General features: G+C 44.5%; 1 protein-coding gene across 1 annotated transcript in view; it reads right to left on the reverse strand.

Annotated features, from left to right (window-relative positions):
• Positions 1-18,669, reverse strand: part of FZD3 (frizzled class receptor 3) — a 69,149-nt gene that overhangs the window by 936 nt on the left and 49,544 nt on the right. Inside the window, exons 5-6 of the mRNA XM_068395753.1 lie at positions 3,383-3,531; positions 921-1,154 (exon numbers count right to left, since the gene is read on the reverse strand). Coding sequence (XP_068251854.1) covers positions 921-1,154; positions 3,383-3,531 — 383 coding nt within the window. The remainder of the gene's footprint in view (positions 1-920; positions 1,155-3,382; positions 3,532-18,669) is intronic.

Raw genomic sequence — 18,669 nt, forward strand, 5'->3', positions numbered from 1 at the left:
CACCTCAACTACACCTTATTTAGAGTGGGTAACTTTTATTGTTGTTTACTTCAGCAGGGCCAGGATTATTTACAGAAACAAAATCAATTTGCACACAGACAACAGCAGCCACAAAAATACTAAACTGACTCTGGGACAGATCTGGTTTCCCGTGCACTTGGATGATCATAGAACCATAGAATGGTTTGGGTTGGAAGGGACCTTAAAGATCATCTAGTTCCAACCCCCTGCCACTGGCAGGGACACCTTCCACCAGACCAGGTTGCTCCAAGCCCCATCCAACCTGGCCTTGAACACTGCCAGGGAGGGGGCAGCCACAGCTGCTCTGGGCAACCTGGACCAGGGTCTCACCACCCTCACAGCAAAGAATTTCTTCCCAATATCTCATCTCAATCTCCCCTCTTTCAGTTTAAAACTGTTCCCCCTCGTCCTGTCACTCCATGCCCTTGTAAAAAGCCCCTCTCCCACTTTCCTGTAGCCCCTTCAGGTACTGGAAGGTGCTAGAAGGTCTCCCTGGAGCCTGCTCTTCTCCAGGCTGAACAGCCCCAGCTCTCTCAGCCTGTCTCCAGAGCAGAGGGGCTCCAGCCCTCTGAGCATCTCTGTGGCCTCCTCTGGACTCGCTCCAACAGATGTTACATGATGTAACACAGATCTCTGCCTTTGCAGGGAAACCAGCACTGAGCACGTTCACGCTGTGTAATTCAACAAGACCAGCACAGGCTCTGAAAAATATCACGGTATTTTTTCCCTTTCCAATCCAGACACTAACAGGGAGAGGAGATACAATCAGAGAAAGTAAAACTTAGCAGAACTTCCAGTTTTAGCAACGTGATGGCCAAACGTCCGGCTAGCAGAGGCTTCTCCAATTTTCTACAAGATTTTAAAGAGAATTTTAAAGATTTTGAAGAGAAGAAACGTACCGGCCGTCACGCGATCGGTGCAGGCTGCCGTGGTAGCTGCTCACTTTGCTGTGGACGCTGCCTGCCTTGCTCCTTTGGTCGTCCATCACGGCCAGCTGGGTGGAGGAGGCGTGAGTGGAGGTGCCCTGGGTAGAAGTGCCTCTTGACTTGCGGATGATGGGGGTGTTGGGGTCTCTCAGCAGAGACTGAGCAAAGTCTGGCTCTTGCAGCACCTGACGACTCTCATTTACAACTCTGAACGAGACACAAATTTTGAATAGTTGACATCGATGACCTCAATATAAAAGTGATCGCAGTGACAGCACTATAACTATTCTACAAACGGAACAGACAAATATTACAGCTTGGCAAATAAGACCATTTATTTGCATTATAATGTCCCTATTAGCCTAATTTGAAGCTCCTCTACACTTGGAAGTTTTAGCAAAGTTCATATTCTTGAATCCTTCTTACTCCCTGTCTGACCTACGAGGAACGGCTGAGGGAGCTGGGGTTGTTTAGCCTGGAGAAGAGGAGGCTCAGAGGTGACCTTAGTGCAGTCTACAACTACCTGAAGGGAGGTTGTAGTGAAGTGGGAGTCGGCCTCTTCTCCCAGGCAACTAGCGGTAGGACAAGAGGACACAGCCTCAGGCTTCGCCAGGGGAGGTTCAGGTTGGCATTTCTTCTCAGCAAGGGTCATTAGCCATTGGAAGGGGCTGCCCAGGGAGGTGGTGGAGTCACCATCTCTGGAGGGGTTTAAGAAAAGCCTGGACATGGCACTTAGTGCCATGGTCTAGTTGACATGGTGGTGTCAGGGCAATGGTTGGACTTGATGATCCCAGAGGGCTCTTCCAACCTGGTTGATTCTGTGATTCTGTACTCCTCTAGCCTAGACACGTGGAATGATGGCAGCGTATTTGCTTATGGCCTTGGTTTATGAATATTGCTACAAGAAAATCCTTGGGATTGTGAATCAGCGAGCTCAGATTACCTGGGGAACTGCCTCTCAGGGAACACAAGAAGCTGCTTCCTCACTCAAATGAGCATTTAAAATGCGGATTCAAACTGGAAGCAGGAGAACACCGGATGAAATACAACATACCTCATAATGCAGAATCACAGAAGCAACTGGCCTGTAGCCCTTCGCTCAGCGGTTAGTCCCACAGCTTCTCTGTTTGCTGAAATCCCTCGCTGGGAAGGGCTCGCAGAGGGGCACACACTTGGCCGCTCTACCATAGCACGATGAAAGGAGGTGCTATCACATCCTCAACATTCCTTTTCTCTTTTTTTTTTTTTTTAATCTCTTTTTTTTGTGGGGAGGCCTTTTCCTCCCCTCCCATTCTCTATATTATCCTTTCATGCTCCGTTTCCTCCGCCTGGCTTGCTCCTCCTCTGAATCCTTGTGCTCACAGAGGATCCCAGGCTACCAAAGGAGGGAGGTTTGTATCAGCTCTGCCCCTTACTGCCCCTTACAGGAGAGGGGATGGCACTTCAGGAGCCACCAGCTCTCCCTGAGAGAGCACATCCCATAACACAGCTTCCTCTGCCACCATTAACTCAATGCCTGTCCTCTACCCACCAAACTGGCATGTCACCTCCATGTAAATCCTATCTAAATATATGTATGTGTATTAAAATGATATTAAGTTGTTGTTAACCCCATGCGTATCTTAGTAGGTTATCTTTCGAATAAAGACAAATTTACTCCAACTTTACAGAAGGCAATTTTACTTTAACCTCAGCAGAAGGTCAGTTCTGCTAAGGATGGACAAGCCAAAGTCATGGAGTAGTCACTTCAAGGCTTATTGTATTTGTGGATGTTTTGAAACATCTACTTAAAAGCCAATATTTATTATTATGAAAATAATTATGAAAACAGCTATTCATATTCAAAATCATATAGATTGTCTCTAAATTTATGCCATACCTTAGTCTAAATTAATTTCAACCTTACAGAAGCTATATGACATTCTTATTGTCATTTTATCAAGCCGTGCTTTGGCAGTAATGCATAAGGGAAGATTAAAAGCAGACAACTGATTTTAACTGGAATTATGGTGAAAAGAACTTATGTTTAATTTCAGTTTAAAGGTCCGATTCAGTTGACTCGACAAGCACGTTTATAAACAAAAACTTTCAATTCCACGTCTCAGTAAATGGCAGAGAAGTCGTAGTATTCAACTGAAACCTCCTTCTTGTTAAAAGAGATTTTGCAAACAGAGGGAGCAATGTAAATTTGATTCTGGGACCAAAGAATAATTATGGAAAAATAAGTGACAATTCTTCAGGGTTTTTTTGAGCTGTTGCTTGTCTTGTCCTCCCTTGCTTCATTTTGAATAGTGAGAGATTTCTAAGCAAGCTGCCCCTACCTGTTCCTGTCTTTGCCTTCATGAAAAACTAACCAAATACTCTTCCAGACTACAGGGGAAGACGACATTATTTGCGAGTACTCACCAGTTTATCTATGAGCTATCAATACTCACTCTTTTTTCCTGCGTCCGTGGAAGAAGCTAGCCCACTCAAAACAGGTCTTTTTGCTTCCAACCCAGAAGACAGAAGGTATCCCCACGACCAAAGCCATGAGATATTTCATGAGAAAGAGAATCAAATCTGGACGACTCATCTGAGTGACCTAGAGAGAGGAAAAAAAGAGAAAAGAAGATTATACAAACCAGCAGAGTTCACTACTCCATTTATTAACTCATTTAAAATCACTGTCTCTGCCTTGAGCCAAAGTAAACACCAACAGGGTTCCTTTGTTTCGTGGCTCCAGAGAGCATGACCAAGTGTGTCGTACAGCCCACTGTTGAGTAAAACAAAAGATGCAACTGCTGTGAGGTCCTGGCCTTGATTTGTATTTCTGGTCTTTTGTCTGTGCCCTGAATAATTGTGAAATATTTTCTACTCTACAAATTATAAAGACTCATTTCTTTGATGGAATTAACCTATATAAAACCAGGTGCTACATTTGCTGTTGGGAAAAATCTCAGTGAAATGCTTCACGGGATGTTCAACGCTGATCCTTTATCCCTTACCCTTCAGTGGAGGGTTATACCCGCAGCTTCCCTCCCTCAAGAACTCAAGGCATTGGCAAGGTACGACAGCCTGAGTCCTACTGACCTGGCAAAACTCCCACCTCTCCCCAGTTATTCAATGGGATCATCTGGATTTGAAAGACTCACCATGTCTACTTTTGCAAACCTTTTGATATGCAAAGGGTTTGTTTGGAAAAGGCACAGAGAAAATACAAAGATATTATTTCCAGGAAGTTAGTTTTAAAACAAATAGGTATCCAGGTACTCTTGAATTCATAACCCAGCTCAAACACTGACCGTTCAAGGACAGAAAACTTCAAGTATATGTCTGAAAGATACCACTGTCTTCTTACAAGAAGGCTGTAGAGAAAAGGACCTAACTTATTCTGGTGTAACTAAGGCCTCTGTAAGCATTTGTGTGACACTATCACAGAATCAATCAGGTTGGAAGAGCCCTCTGGGATCATCGAGTCCAACCATTGCCCTGACACCACCATGGCAACTAGACCATGGCACTAAGTGCCATGGCCAGTCTTTTCTTAAACCCCTCTAGAGATGGTGACTCCACCACCTCCCTGGGCAGCCCCTTCCAATGGCTAATGACCCTTGCTGAGAAGAAATGCTTCCTAATGTTCAACCTGACCCTCCCCTGGCCAAGCTTGACGCTGTGTCCTCTTGTCCTATCACTAGGACTGCCTGGGAGAAGAGGCCGACTCCCACTGTGCTACAACCTCCCTTCAGGTAGTTGTAGACTGCACTAAGGTCACCTCTGAGCCTCCTCTTCTCCAGGCTAAACAACCCCAGCTCCCTCAGCCGTTCCTCATAGGTCAGACCCTCCAGACCCTTCACCAGCTTCATTTACACTGTGACCATGGAAGGTGCTCTAGATCTCAAACATCCACTGGCCATTAAATGACTTGGGGTATAGGAAGAGGTTCCCTGCTTTTCATCACAGTTGAGGGAGAGCTGGTCAGAAAACGCAAGTGAGGGATCAGGCAAAAGGCTCAACACAGTCAGTAGCCAGGGAAGACAATAAAACTGACCACAGCAAGGCTGAGTCTGAAGGAATTGCTCTGCAAAACACCTTGAAAATTTTTATTATAGCAGAGGACAAGCACTATGAACAGAGACAGCACATTAAAGGAGAAGAGCGGTTAGTCCTGTGAGCAGAGAAAGAAAATGAAGGCAGTAAGGGACCAAGAGAGAATGTGAGTGATAAGCAGATGACATGAAAGGATGGGAGACGTGATGGCAAGAGCAGAAGGCAGATCAGAAGAGAGGGAAGGAGATCAGTAGCTGGGGACTCCTCGGTAAGGACTGACAGGCCTTTAACCAGAGCTGATCCAGAGCAGAAGGGTCTTCTGCCCAAGAGAAGCATGGCTAAAAGCAGCGGCCGTGAGGCAGAAAAGGAACTTGACAGGTGGGGGAAGACATCAGTGACTGCCTCATATCATGACACGGTGACAGTATAAGGTTCTCACTAGAACGGCTTTAGGATGTGTAATACTAAGGCTGGGAAAAATGTTTAAAGAAGTGCAAATTCGATGGATCTTCCATTAATTCCATTAAATTCTCTGATCCCAACAGAAATAAAGTAGGTACATAACAGGATAACAAAGATCCACAGACGGCTCAAGGATTAGTACGGTGGGAAGGTTTGAGGCTGTTTAATTGTGGGGAGATGCTCATGAAATTAGGTGTCTTTCCAACAAGGAGTACCTGCAGCAACAGCTTTAAGACTGATGGTGATGCAGCTGATAAAAACGCAATCTGGATATCTACCAGCCTGTTTAAAATAGAAGAAAATATCAAACAAGCTGTTTCAAGCCAGGGGAACAGTGCTCTGTAAGGTAAGAGCAAGGCTGAAATACTTCGTACAGTTCTGGGAATTCAGTTTGAATTCATCTTGCTGGAAAGCAGAGGGGTATAGAGAAGGGCAGGAGGATGGCAGGAACAGACAGCCTGTCTTGCAAGAAGCTTGTCTGGCCTATAAAGACTCAAAGGTGTGAAAAAAATAATTGCTACATAACATGAAACACCTAAACACTGAAATGGGGGAAAAAAACACCTAGGAGTGTGTGAGCTAAGCAACAGGCAAGAAAAATGGCTGCATCAGCCATGAAGAAATGCCATCCTTACAGGAGCAAGGTTTTGGAGTAGCTTTCAAACAAGGAATCTTTTAAGGTTGCGTGTTAGTAGTTTACAAAAGGTGTTGACAGTGACAGTCAGAGCTTCTCTCTGATCCTACGAGCCTGTATTAAGGTAGAAACATACATCCAATCTCCTAAAACAACATCAAGAACCATTTTTTTTTCCCAAACTGAAAATCTGAATTCAATGTAGTCACCGTGTGAGGATGGTTTGCCAGAAGCAGGCTCACGCCCCATGACTCTCCAACCATCCAATGCTGATGGGCAGCACAGCTTCTGCATGGACCAGTGAAAAAATAGTAATCGTTGTTTTAATGCTTTGTATTACCACACATTTTTTAATAATATCACCCTTGTAGATGGAAAATGAGGAGAATTTAAGTGTCTTGCCCAAAATCCCACAGCACAACTGTGGCAGACTAGAACATGACCAGAATTCAGGACCATTGATGTTGGTTGTTGGTAACTACATTCCCATCTTTCCATTTAATGTAGAAACACAATAAGCATTATTATAGGATGTTTCTTAAGAGTCCATCTTTGTATGACGTGGGATCAAGGCTCTCCCCATGTCAGTTCTTCCCTCAGCACTGCTCAGTATGCTTGCCATCAACCTTGCAGTCTACAACTACCTGAAGGGAGGTTGTAGTGAAGTGGGAGTTGGCCTCTTCTCCCAGGCAACTAGCGATAGGACAAGAGGACACAGCCTCAAGCTTGGCCAGGGGAGGTTCAGGTTGGACATTAGGAAGCATTTCTTCTCAGCAAGGGTCATTAGCCATTGGAAGGGGCTGCCCAGGGAGGTGGTGAAGTCACCATCTCTGGAGGGGTTTAAGACAATACTTGACATGGCACTTAGTGCCATGATCTAGTTGACATGGTGGTGTCAGGGCAATGGTTGGACTCGATGATCCCAGAGGTCTCTTCCAACCTGGTTGATTCTGTGATTCTGTAACCTCTGCCCCAGGAAAAACACTGATGTTGAAGGTCTTTGACAACAGTATGGACCTTCCTACGCTTGCATCCACTTAACCATGCAAAACGAGCCTGAAGGCTGTCTAGGTGGTTTTGTAGTTAACCTGTGAGATTCCACTCAAGAAACAAAAAATATTAACAATTACCCAATAAAAAATTATCCAAGAAAATTAAGCTTTCAAAAATTAACCTTATTATCTCATTTCATAATGTACAAATGTGGCATTAAGTGGAATAAATGGTGAAATTCATTGTTTCTTAATGAAGGTAGTATTCAGGTAAATATTTATATTTACATATAATGCTTGTCCGCTGGGCCAAGTCTCCCCTGGCATAATTACCGGCCTGAAGGGAATTTAATTTTGATTCTTGCATTAAGAATAAAACAACAGTTCTAGCACTAAACCTCTCAGTTGCTCACTGTAGTACAGGACATCTTTACTTACTGACTGAGTCATACTGCTTTGTGTTAGAGCCAACAGAGATCAGGTGCTGTGATGTGTACTACTGCCCATGCTGAATATATTACAAGTCCCTACTGCACTAAGTAAATTGTATTATTTCCATGAAGACATTATATTAAATCATTTGATATCAAAACTTCTGGCTCAACATATTCATGCTGGGTGTTACAAATAATTCCAGCAAAAATTAAATGTATACAACAAATTCCTTCAGGTGAAAGGAAGAACACCCTACTCTACAGAATCACAGAATCACAGAATCAACCAGGTTGGAAGAGACCTCTGGGATCATCGAGTCCAACCATTGCCCTGACACCACCATGGCAACTAGACCATGGCACTAAGTGCCATGTCCAGGCTTTTCTTAAACCCCTCCAGAGATGGTGACTCCACCACCTCCCTGGGCAGCCCCTTCCAATGGCTAATGACCCTTGCTGAGAAGAAATGCTTCCTCATGTCCAACCTGACCCTCCCCTGGCGAAGCTTGAGGCTGTGTCCTCTTGTCCTAGCGCTAGTTGCCTGGGAGAAGAGGCCGACTCCCACCCAAAGCCTCTGAGCCCCGAAGCATGGCACTCATGTCACTCCAAGTCCAAAATGCTGCTGCTTTCTTTCATGAGGACAGGGAAAAGGTTGCACAGTTTTTAAAAGCAGTAAAACTAAGCAAAATCTCACTCACGTTCACCCTCAGAACTTAAATCCAGGAGATTTTAACTTTTGCTGTGCTGCACAGCTACGTAGGAAGAGTAAAAAATACAACTTAGAACAACAAAGTACTGCAGACTTCAACGTGGTTAGAGATAGTCACAAGACATGAAATTACAATTTGACCTGGAATATCCAAACTTCACACACCCCTTTAGTCAAATGCAAACCATTTTCCAAAAGCATCTGCTAATGTGATCTGCTTTGCTACACAACCACAGCGTTGCTAGTTCTAGAAACAAGGGTCCTTATTTACAGTAAATCCTCACTGACAGCGAGTATAATGTTGCCACTGTTTTGGTAGCACTTCTGCTATTTTAAAACTGTTTTTTAAAGTCCCTCAGCTTCCAAAGCTCAGCCTGCCTATTAATATTTATGCCTCCTGCTGAGAAAATCCAGGAACTGGGACTACTGAGGCAAGTATGGATCAGCCGAAGCAACAATGCCAGCAATTCCAGCACTAAAAATCACTTGCTCTTCCTTTTCTTGATGAGTTCATTGTGCAGGACCCAAACTCTCTCAGAAGTACCCAACACATGAAACCTCAACAATTTTCTGGGGGAGTACTTTGACAAAAAGCTGCTGCTGTAACGCTGTCCACGCTTCTAAGATAATCAGCATCTTAATTCTTACAACTTGTCTCAGTTGAATGACTAAAAGAGGAGACAAAATGCTTCACTAAATTCCAGACTTCTATAAAACCATGTGACATCTACGTGTGTAACCACCTGTGAAGACGACAGTGAAAACTGGACAAGATCCCCGGTTTCTGTTTGTCTTCTCAGCAAGTTTGCTGATGATCCGAAGCTGGGAGGTTTGGCTGATACACCTGAAGGCTGTGCAGCCATTCAGCATGATTTGGACAGACTGGAGAGCTGGGCAAAGAGGAACCTAATGAGGTTCAACAAGAATAAGTGCAGAGTCCTGCACCTGGGAAGGAGGAATAAAATGCACCAGTCCAGGTTAGGAGGCAATCTGCTAGAGAGCAGCTCCGTGGAGAAGGACCTTGGAGTCCTGGTGGACAACAAGTTATCCACGGGACAGCAATGTGCCCTTGGGGCCAAGAAGGCCAATGGTATCCTGGGGTGCATTAAGAAGAGCGTGTCCAGCAGATCGAGGGAGGTTCTCCTCCCCCTCTACTCTACACTGGTGAGACCTCACCTGGAGTATTGTGTTCAGTTCTGGGATCCCCAGTTCATGAGGGACAGAGGTCTACTGGAGAGAGTCCAACGGAGTGCTATGAGGATGAGTAAGGGACTGGAACACCTGCCTTATGAGGAAAGGTTGAGAGACCTGGGGCTTTTTAGTCTGGAGAAGAGAAGACTGAGAGGGGATCTGATTAATGGGTATAAAGAGATGAGGGCTGGGTGTCACAAGGAAAGGGGCAACCTCTTTTCACTTGTGCCCTGTGATAGGACAAGGGGCAATGGATGCAAGCTGGAGCACAGGAAGTTCAACCTCAACATGAGGAAGAACTTCTTTACCGTAAGGGTTACAGAGCACTGGAACAGGCTGCCCAGAGGGGTTGTGGAGTCTCTTTCTCTGGAGACTTCAAGCCCTGTCTGGATGCATTCCTGTGTAACCTGCCCTAGATCGGTCCTGCTCTGGCAGGGGGGTTGGATGCGATGATCTCCAGAGGTCCCTTCCAACCCCTCACATTCTATGATTCTATGATTCTTGGAGAGAGAAGATGATGACGGAAATATATAATGTGGTCCTAGATGCTGTAGAAGACCATCCTCCCATGCCTGCAGAGATTATGATTTTCTCCTCTTCTCCAGCCCATTGCTCAGCTTTGTTTGATACTTTGCAGAAAGCCTTTTGCACATTTGAGGCAAGAGAGAAGTCACCCAAATTTTGGGTATAACAGAAACGGAGAAAAAATGGGAAGACTGATTAATGGACAAATGAGATGCTCAGGTCTCTGATGCCGTCCATGCTTACGTAATAAGGTCACTTGATGAACTTTCCACCTGTTTTTAAAAATTCAGAATATAAGCAAATGTGTTTGAGCTTAAACAAATACAAACTTCTTTAAGGACTAATTGAAAAACTTAAAAGTGAGGACATTGGGAAACAGCTAAAGAAACAGTATGTGTTTGTTGTTCTTTCTAATAGAAATATTTCAACTTCGAGCGAAAAACGGCTGCAATTTTAAAAGTACTAAAATTGAAGTGTGGTGGAACATACAGTTTGGAAATGGATAGATGGCAAGAACATGAAGACAAGTTTTTCTTTTAAAATCGGATTCTCAGAGAAAATCTCTCTCCAGTAAGAAGTTTTGAATGAAAATGTGGCAGCTCTTTTATGGGAATAACAACAAAATGGGTAAACTTACACCTTGGCTACTGTTTGCTACAAAGTTTATTTAAGAATCATCCCTGAAAGTTAAACTATTGATGTAACTGAAAGAAGAAACTGAAATGCAGTTACTAAGAATTTAAAATGTATTTTCATCTCTTATTTTTCTACAAAACTCTTCACAGCTGCTGAGTTACGCTGAGCTCCATCTAACTACACATCACAAATACTGTAATAATGAGGGGTAAAAATCACTAATGTGAACTCTCTGTGCAGAATTTCCTCTTCATTTATAGAATTACAAGGCAAGCAAAGCACTGCTAATCATTACTATGTTGTAACTTACTCAGGAGATAGAATGTTAAATATAATAAAAATATAATAAAAAGCACCCTCTCAGTGGCACAAGGGAAAAAAGAGCCTAAGAAATATTCTGTTATTGTTTGTGCTTCGATAAGTGCATGTGTGTAGCTTCTGAAGATACAATTAAAGATTTAAGAGTATTTTAGCAAGGTATGTTGAAGACATTCTTTGTTACATTTTTGGGTTACAACACATTATTGATGTATTGCAATAATATTCCTACAGTAACAGGCTACATCCCTCTACCCTTCATCTAGAGGAGTGGGATATCCTCATGCTCTCTCTCAACACTGAAAGAGTTTTAGATATTCAGCTTTCAAAGTAGGGATCTAAAGGGGTACTTGATCCCAAAACACGCTCTACAACTGCAGCACCATCCAGCTCACCTTAGTTGTCTATTTTAGGACTTCAGTGTTAACAGTGGATTACGCATTACAGTAATTTCCCCTGAAATTAGTTCTGTATGAGCATTAATTTCAACTTTCAGTTTTGTTCTGCAAGTAATCCCAGTTGTGAAACGCTAATAAGAAGTCCCAACGTGCACCTAAAAATAGAGGGCGAACACTGTTTCAGCTATAAAATAACAGCTCTCAAATATTATTACTTTTTTGGCGCAGATGGAGAAGCATGAACGCACAGAATCACAGAATCGACGAGGTTGGAAGAGCCCTTGGGATCATCGAGTCCAACCATTGCCCTGACACCACCCTGGCAACTAGACCAGGGCACTAAGTGCCATGTCCAGTCTTTTCTTAAACCCCTCCAGAGATGGTGACTCCACCACCTCCCTGGGCAGCCCCTTCCAATGGCTAATGACCCTTCTGAGAAGAAATGCTTCCTAATGTCCAACCTGAACCCCATTAGAAAAGCAACCTCTTTAATATTAGAGATTGAGTTCCACTGCGGACGCAGCTAATGAGGGAAAAAAATACCCCAGTTTAGGCCTGCTACGCTCACGTTATCAGCTGAAACGATAACTGTGAACATCTACTAAGTAGTTTAATTCAGTCATTTCTTCAGTTTCCCCCTTGGCACGGTTGCCAGACCCTTCTTTATGTCCGTTAACCCCAGCGCTCCCCTCATTAGCATGTATCAAAGGCTTTCAGAAGACCTCATATATATTGGCAAGCCACCAACTCAAATCTAGAGACACTGCAGATCTCCTCTGGGCCTTAAAAAATCTGCGATAATACCTCTCTTTCTAGATAAAAGCCTGTCTTACAAGCACACTGGTCTGCTCTGAACATCAGGAGCTGCCTTCCCGTGAGGGCAGACAGTGTCAAGGAAACAGAGAACACAAGGCAGTCAGTGGCGATGTCCTTCAAGATGAGAACGTCTCCTAGAGGAAAGATAATACTGGTGGTGATTCTCCCTTTTCCTTCATAGCCGATTGCTCTCCCGGAGATGCAAGAGTGGCTCGTGCACTCTAGCAACGTGAGAACTTGGCAATGTAGCAAAGCTGGCACGAATCACTTAGCGCTGTTCTTGAGTGACAGCCTGTTGAGTGGGACCTGCTGCAAAGGTTGCCACATATGAAGACATGAGAGACATGACTGATGAGACACTGGAACAGGCTGGTGGCCCAGGCTGGCCCGAGAAGCTGTGGCTGCCCCCTCCCTGGCAGTGTTCAAGGCCAGGTTGGATGGGGCTTGGAGCAACCTGGGCTGGTGGAAGGTGTCCCTGCCGGTGGCAGGGGGGTTGGAACTGGATGGGCTTTAAGGTCCCTTCCAACCCAAACCAGTCTGTGATTCTATGATTTGGAAAGCCTTGATGGGCTTCATGCAGACACCTCTGTGAACGTTGCATTGCACATATCTAAGTCCCTGAACTGAATTTGTCTTGCTGTGCTGCTCTAGGCCTTCAGAGGCATTGAGCTAACAACAAAAAATAGGCAACGAGACGTAGACACAGGGGTTTGGGTTGTGTGCTCTACACTCCACTCTGTTCTGTTCAGACATGTCTCGTGAGCACCACGGGCACCGATGTTTCACTTAGCGAAGACCAACAAACAAGTTCTGTCAGATACAAAGATTGCATAGGCGATAGTGAGATTTCTGTAACCCATTTTCTTCCTCCCATCTGCTGGGTTGGCGTAGCAGCGGCCTTGGTACAGATCATCAGACAGAAACGTACCTTCCTCAGTAAGACGTTAGTTTGAAGGCATTGTTTCCCTACCGAAACACACAGAGGCAGGTGTTCAGAATGGAGGTTAAAACCATCAATTTCAGCATTCCTCCAGGGAAAAACAACGCTTCTTTGTAGGCACACTGTTAATTTAAGATGCTTATATAACTAATTTCTGAATATTTTCCCCTTCTGCCCCTGAACGATCAATCACGGTTGCTTTTTAGTGACACAGACCAGTGGCCTCTTCCCACTAAAATGTATGAAATCACAAATTAATGAGCTTGCTGCACATGGGAAGTGAAAGCACAAACACAGCACCTGTCCCCCTCCTTTGGGGCACGGGTCCACAATAACGCTGATCATTTGATATTTCCCTAAGGATAAAAAGCAATGAAATTCAAATTAACCCATTCTTTTGTTGAAAATGGGACAAGTGGGGGAAAGACCAAAGGGAATCTGATCCAACAGTCTCACTTTCATAACCATTTCCATCACTGTCATTGCTTTGAGACTTAGAATATTACACTCACATTGTTCGTTTCCCAGTAAAATGTAGTAGCATTTGTCACTGTAAAATAAAACTATTTTTTCAGGTTATTAAAATCTTGCAACTTGCCTGTTTTACTCCTATCCAACAAGCAAATCCATGCCACCATTCTGGCAACAAGGCTGCATAAGCTGAAGAATTGAGGAACTAAAAGCACCTGAAACAGGGACCTTGACAGGCTGGAGAGCTGGGCCTGTGCGAACCACATGAAGTTCAACAAGGCCAAGTGCAAGGTCCAGCACGTGGGTCAGGGCAATCCCAAGCACAAATCCAGGCTGGGTGGAGAATGGATTGAGAGCAGCACTGAGGAGAAGGACTTGGGGATGATGAGTGACGAGAAGCTCACCATGAGCCGGCAACGTGCGCTGGCAGCCCAGAAGGCCAACCGTGTCCTGGGCTGCATCCCCAGCAGTGTGGCCAGCAGGGCGAGGGAGGGGATTCTGCCCCTCTGCTCCGCTCTCGTTGGACCCCCCCTGCAGTGCTGCGTCCAGCTCTGGGGCCCTCAACAGAAGAAGGACACGGAGCTGTTGGAGCGAGTCCAGAGGAGGCCACGGAGATGCTCAGAGGGCTGGAGCCCCTCTGCTCTGGAGACAGGCTGAGAGAGCTGGGGCTGTTCAGCCTGGAGAAGAGAAGGCTCCGGGGAGACCTTCTAGCACCTTCCAGTGCCTGAAGGGGCTACAGGAAAGCGGGAGAGGGGCTTTTTACAAGGGCATGGAGTGACAGGACGAGGGGGAACGGTTTTAAACTGAAAGAGGGGAGATTGAGATGAGATATTAGGGAGAAATTCTTTGCTGTGAGGGTGGTGAGACACTGGCCCAGGTTGCCCAGAGAAGCTGTGGCTGCCCCCTCCCTGGCAGTGTTCAAGGCCAGGTTGGATGGGGCTTGGAGTAACCTGGTCTAGTGGAAGGTGTCCCTGCCTGTGGCAGGGAGTTGGAACTAGATGATCTTTGAGGTCACTTCCAACCCAAAGCAGTCTGTGATTCTATGATTCCATGAAAAAAAGGTAATGGCTAACTTGATTTAGCCCTCATTTAGGAGGTAATGACAAAGCCAATATGTACTTCAGGAGCTTCAGAATAGCTCAAGTCTGTGTGAAACGGACTCAACAGGATCTGGAGACAGAATCATAGAATCAACCAGGTTGGAAGAGCCCTCTGGGATCATCGAGTCCAACCATTGCCCTGACACCACCATGTCAACTAGACCATGGCACTAAGTGCCATGTCCAGTCTTTTTTTAAACACCTCCAGAGATGGTGAGACTTCCCTGCATCCAAAAGAAACAAAGGAAACTTTTTCTGGCTCTAAATACCAAAAGGCACATGGCTCAGGAGATATCCAGACTGTTCCAAGCAGAATAAATACGATCATTCAGACCACGGGATTTCTGAAGGCACAGCTCTGCGCTATCACGTGAGAACACGGATGCTCTTTGTTTCTTTCCTCAGCCGCAGGAGCATGAAAGCACCATGCATTAACTTTGCCCATTGGCTCACATAAAAACAATTAAATTGTTAGAACAATTATGAAAAAGCATTAGTAACTATTCTCCAGACTTACTTAATAACTGCAGAGTTGCTACATACCCAGAGTGGAAATGAAAGCAAAGTGATCAGCCTATGCAAGACTTGGACCAGTAACAGATAGCTTTGAAACCTAACCCAACCTAAAAATAAATAAATAAGACACTGCAATAAAAGCTTATAAAATTACCATCTTAATGGGACACAGGCTATTCTGGAGGAAACTTATTCACCACAAAAGTTAAGTGTTAGCCCAGGCACTCCACAGCCATCTCACCATGCCCAACTCATCTGCAATACATTATTTTCAAGAATTTAATCTGTGTAAGTGCCTAAAAATTACATCCTTACGAAAACTGCCTCTACAGAACATTTAAAATGAAATTAATTCTATTTTAGGTGAATTTCTCTTGAGTTCCTCTGTTATGGGAAAGAAATTTATGGGAAAGAAATAATTCAGTTCATAGAAGAACTACACTGGTTTTCACCAGAAGTCATCCCTTGTCTGCGTTGTGCCAGGGGAACACACTGGAGTCTAATCACCTCACTGGAAAAATAGCTCGAATAAAGAAAAACACAGCAAAGAGTGGACACTCCCAAGGTAACGCTGCAGGGTTTTCCTCATCTATCGCCTTCTCGAAAAGGGATCCCAGAGGACAACTAAAAAGGTCCTGACTCATGACTAAAGCCTAATAACTCGCCTCCGATGCTTTTGCTCTTCAGGCCCTGCGGTTAGTCACTGTGTCAGTAACCAGCAATCATCAAGAAGTTTGATGCTAACCACCCTGGCGTTCATGGGATGGGAATGCAGAAGATGACAGCTTCAGTGATCCTCTTAGAGGTATCTCGCAACAATCTGGGACAGGTTGATTCTGCAGCTTCAGGAGACTACTTCTGGGAGAACTCCCTGTTGATCAAGGGAAAGCTGAATCTCAATGAAGATAACAGGATGTCTGGTAGTTTGTGGCTTTATCTTGAAATGGAAGACAGCATTCAATCACAGCAACTAATTTTTTAAGTGCTAGCCACAGTTTGTAATTAGAGAGATTGCCCAAGCACCTGCCTTCTGTTTTACCATTATGAGGAACTGGTATCACGAGCCTCTTCCCACTAACACTGGGCACTAAGCATGGGAAAAGCAAGTCTACCTGAGCATACTGCCCATGAGAGACTTGACCTCTCTTTCCTTTTCCTGTGGACGTGTACAAGTGGGGTGTCCTCTGCAGAGAGAGAAAGCAAATAACTCCCCACCTGCCGCACAGTTGTTTACCCCAGCACAGCTTCACAGAATCACAGAATCAACCAGGTTGGAAGAGCCCTCTGGGATCATCGAGTCCAACCATTGCCCTGACACCACCATGGCAACTAGACCATGGCACTTAATGCCATGTCCAGTCTTTTCTTAAACACATCCAGAGATGGTGACTCCACCACCTCCCTGGGCAGCCCCTTCCAATGGCTAATGACCCTTGCTGAGAAGAAATGCTTCCTAATGTCCAACCTGAACCTCCCCTGGCCAAGCTTGAGGCTGTGTCCTCTTGTCCTATCGCTAGTTGCCTGGGAGAAGAGGCCGACTCCCACTGCGCTACAACCTCCCTTCAGGTAGTTGTAGACTGCAATAAGGTCACCTCTGAGCCTCCTCTTCTCCAGGCTAAACACCCCCAGCTCCCTCAGCTGTTCCTCATAGGTCAGACCCTCCAGACCCTTCACCAGCTTGGTCGTCCTCCTCTGGCCTCGCTCCAACACCTCAACATCTTTCTTATCATTAAAATGACAAACTGTCACTTCAAGTCAAGGCACAACTCACCCAAAGGTGTCTAACCACAAAGGATGAAACAAACCCAATCTACTACGACTTCTCTTACTTAATTCCCAATGCTCACCAAAAAAAAATGCCATGCAGTTGTCCTTAGCCCCGTTGTGGAACCAGATGGTGTTATTCTGTCTTTGTGCAAACAGGGATTGTGGTTGGCAAGGGTTAAAATGGGTCAATAAACTTACAGCTGAAACAAAGTTTTATCAGCAAATGCTTCTTTACTGGCACCCACAACACACTGCTTGATATACCTGTCTTTCACAGAGATTAAGACAAGATTAAAGAGATGCCTACCTGAATTACTGGCAAATCTCTCACATTAGGGATACTGAGGGGTTGCTGCAGTAGGTTGCATTTGGCAGATATGTCCCATGGCCAGAGAGGTTGGAAGCTCCCTGTCGCCATTCAGAAAAAATAACATTTTTTTCTTCAGATATTAGCACTTCATTGGGAATTAAACGATAAATCAGGAAAAAAAAACCCACTAATGAATCAGAAAATCTGATTTCTGTCAACCCTGCTGCTAAAAATATACTTGGACTAAAATCTTTGCAGCCTTAATATCTATTTTGGCAGTAGATATTCTTTCTTCAATATATTAAATTCTTGCAAGACAAGATTTAGCAAGCTTACTACGACCCAGGCTTGGAATATATCCCCATTAATAAACTCTCACTATGTCAATGAAGACACTTGGCATTAAGAACACCGAACAAAAGAAACCTCCTTGGTCAAGTCAAGTCTTCCACTGCTGCAGCCAGCAATGGCACACAAGCCTATTCAGTTATCCAGCTCTATCTCGAAATCAGGAGCTCCCCCCCTCAATTCATCACGTAATTCTCTAATTTCCAACTGAAGTTTATTCATGACCACATTATCACTCTGCCAGCACTGCCATTTGACCGTAACAGCTCTTTTAAAAAGTCCTTTATGGATTTCTAAAACTGCAACTGTGTCCCTTCCTACTCTCCTTTGGCAAGGCTACGTCCACCCTTACACCCTCCTCCTCCAAAGACAAGCTCTAACAGAACCTTATTCCTGGCACCTTTTCATTTATTTTTGTTTTCTTCTTGTAGTCTTTTTTGGTCCAACACAATGCAGTCAGTCACATAATGCCATAGAGAAAAAACTAGTTGTCCATGAAGTTATACTTGTTCCAGTAATGGGTTTGAATGAGTAATTGCCACGCTGGGAAATCGCTGGAGATGAAGTCATAAGAAAGAGATCAGTGAAATTTTGTGAAGATGCAAATAGCCAAAGCATAGCTTAAAGCAAAAGTACAGAAGCTAGGGGAGAAGAAACAAATAGCTGTTTTAGCAAACACGGTATATATAAAATATTTCTTATTCTCCACAGACAGAAATAGTACGTTCATTAGTCTAAAGGCCTTCTTTTCCAAGTTACAGTGTGAATGGAATAATAATGATCATTTACGTTATTTGATTTAAAAAAATCAGTTCAACTGAATCTTTGAAAAATAATTTGGTGTGAGGGTTTTACATCAATTGAGAAAATTTTACAATGTAATACTGAATGCTGTAATACTGTAAGGGTGATTGAAGAGGATAGATTGAGATGAGACCTGAGGAAGAAATTCTTTGCTGTGAGGGTGGTGAGACACTGGCCCAGGTCGCCCAGAGCAGCTGTGGCTGCCCCCTCCCTGGCAGTGTTCAAGGCCAGGTTGGATGGGGCTTGGAGCAACCTGGTCTGGTGGAAGGTGTCCCTGCCCGTGGCAGGGAGGTTGGAACTAGATGGTCTTTAAGGTCCCTTC

The sequence above is a fragment of the Nyctibius grandis genome, chromosome 1 (assembly GCF_013368605.1).
Source record: "Nyctibius grandis isolate bNycGra1 chromosome 1, bNycGra1.pri, whole genome shotgun sequence".
In the NCBI taxonomy this organism is placed as follows: domain Eukaryota; kingdom Metazoa; phylum Chordata; class Aves; order Nyctibiiformes; family Nyctibiidae; genus Nyctibius; species Nyctibius grandis.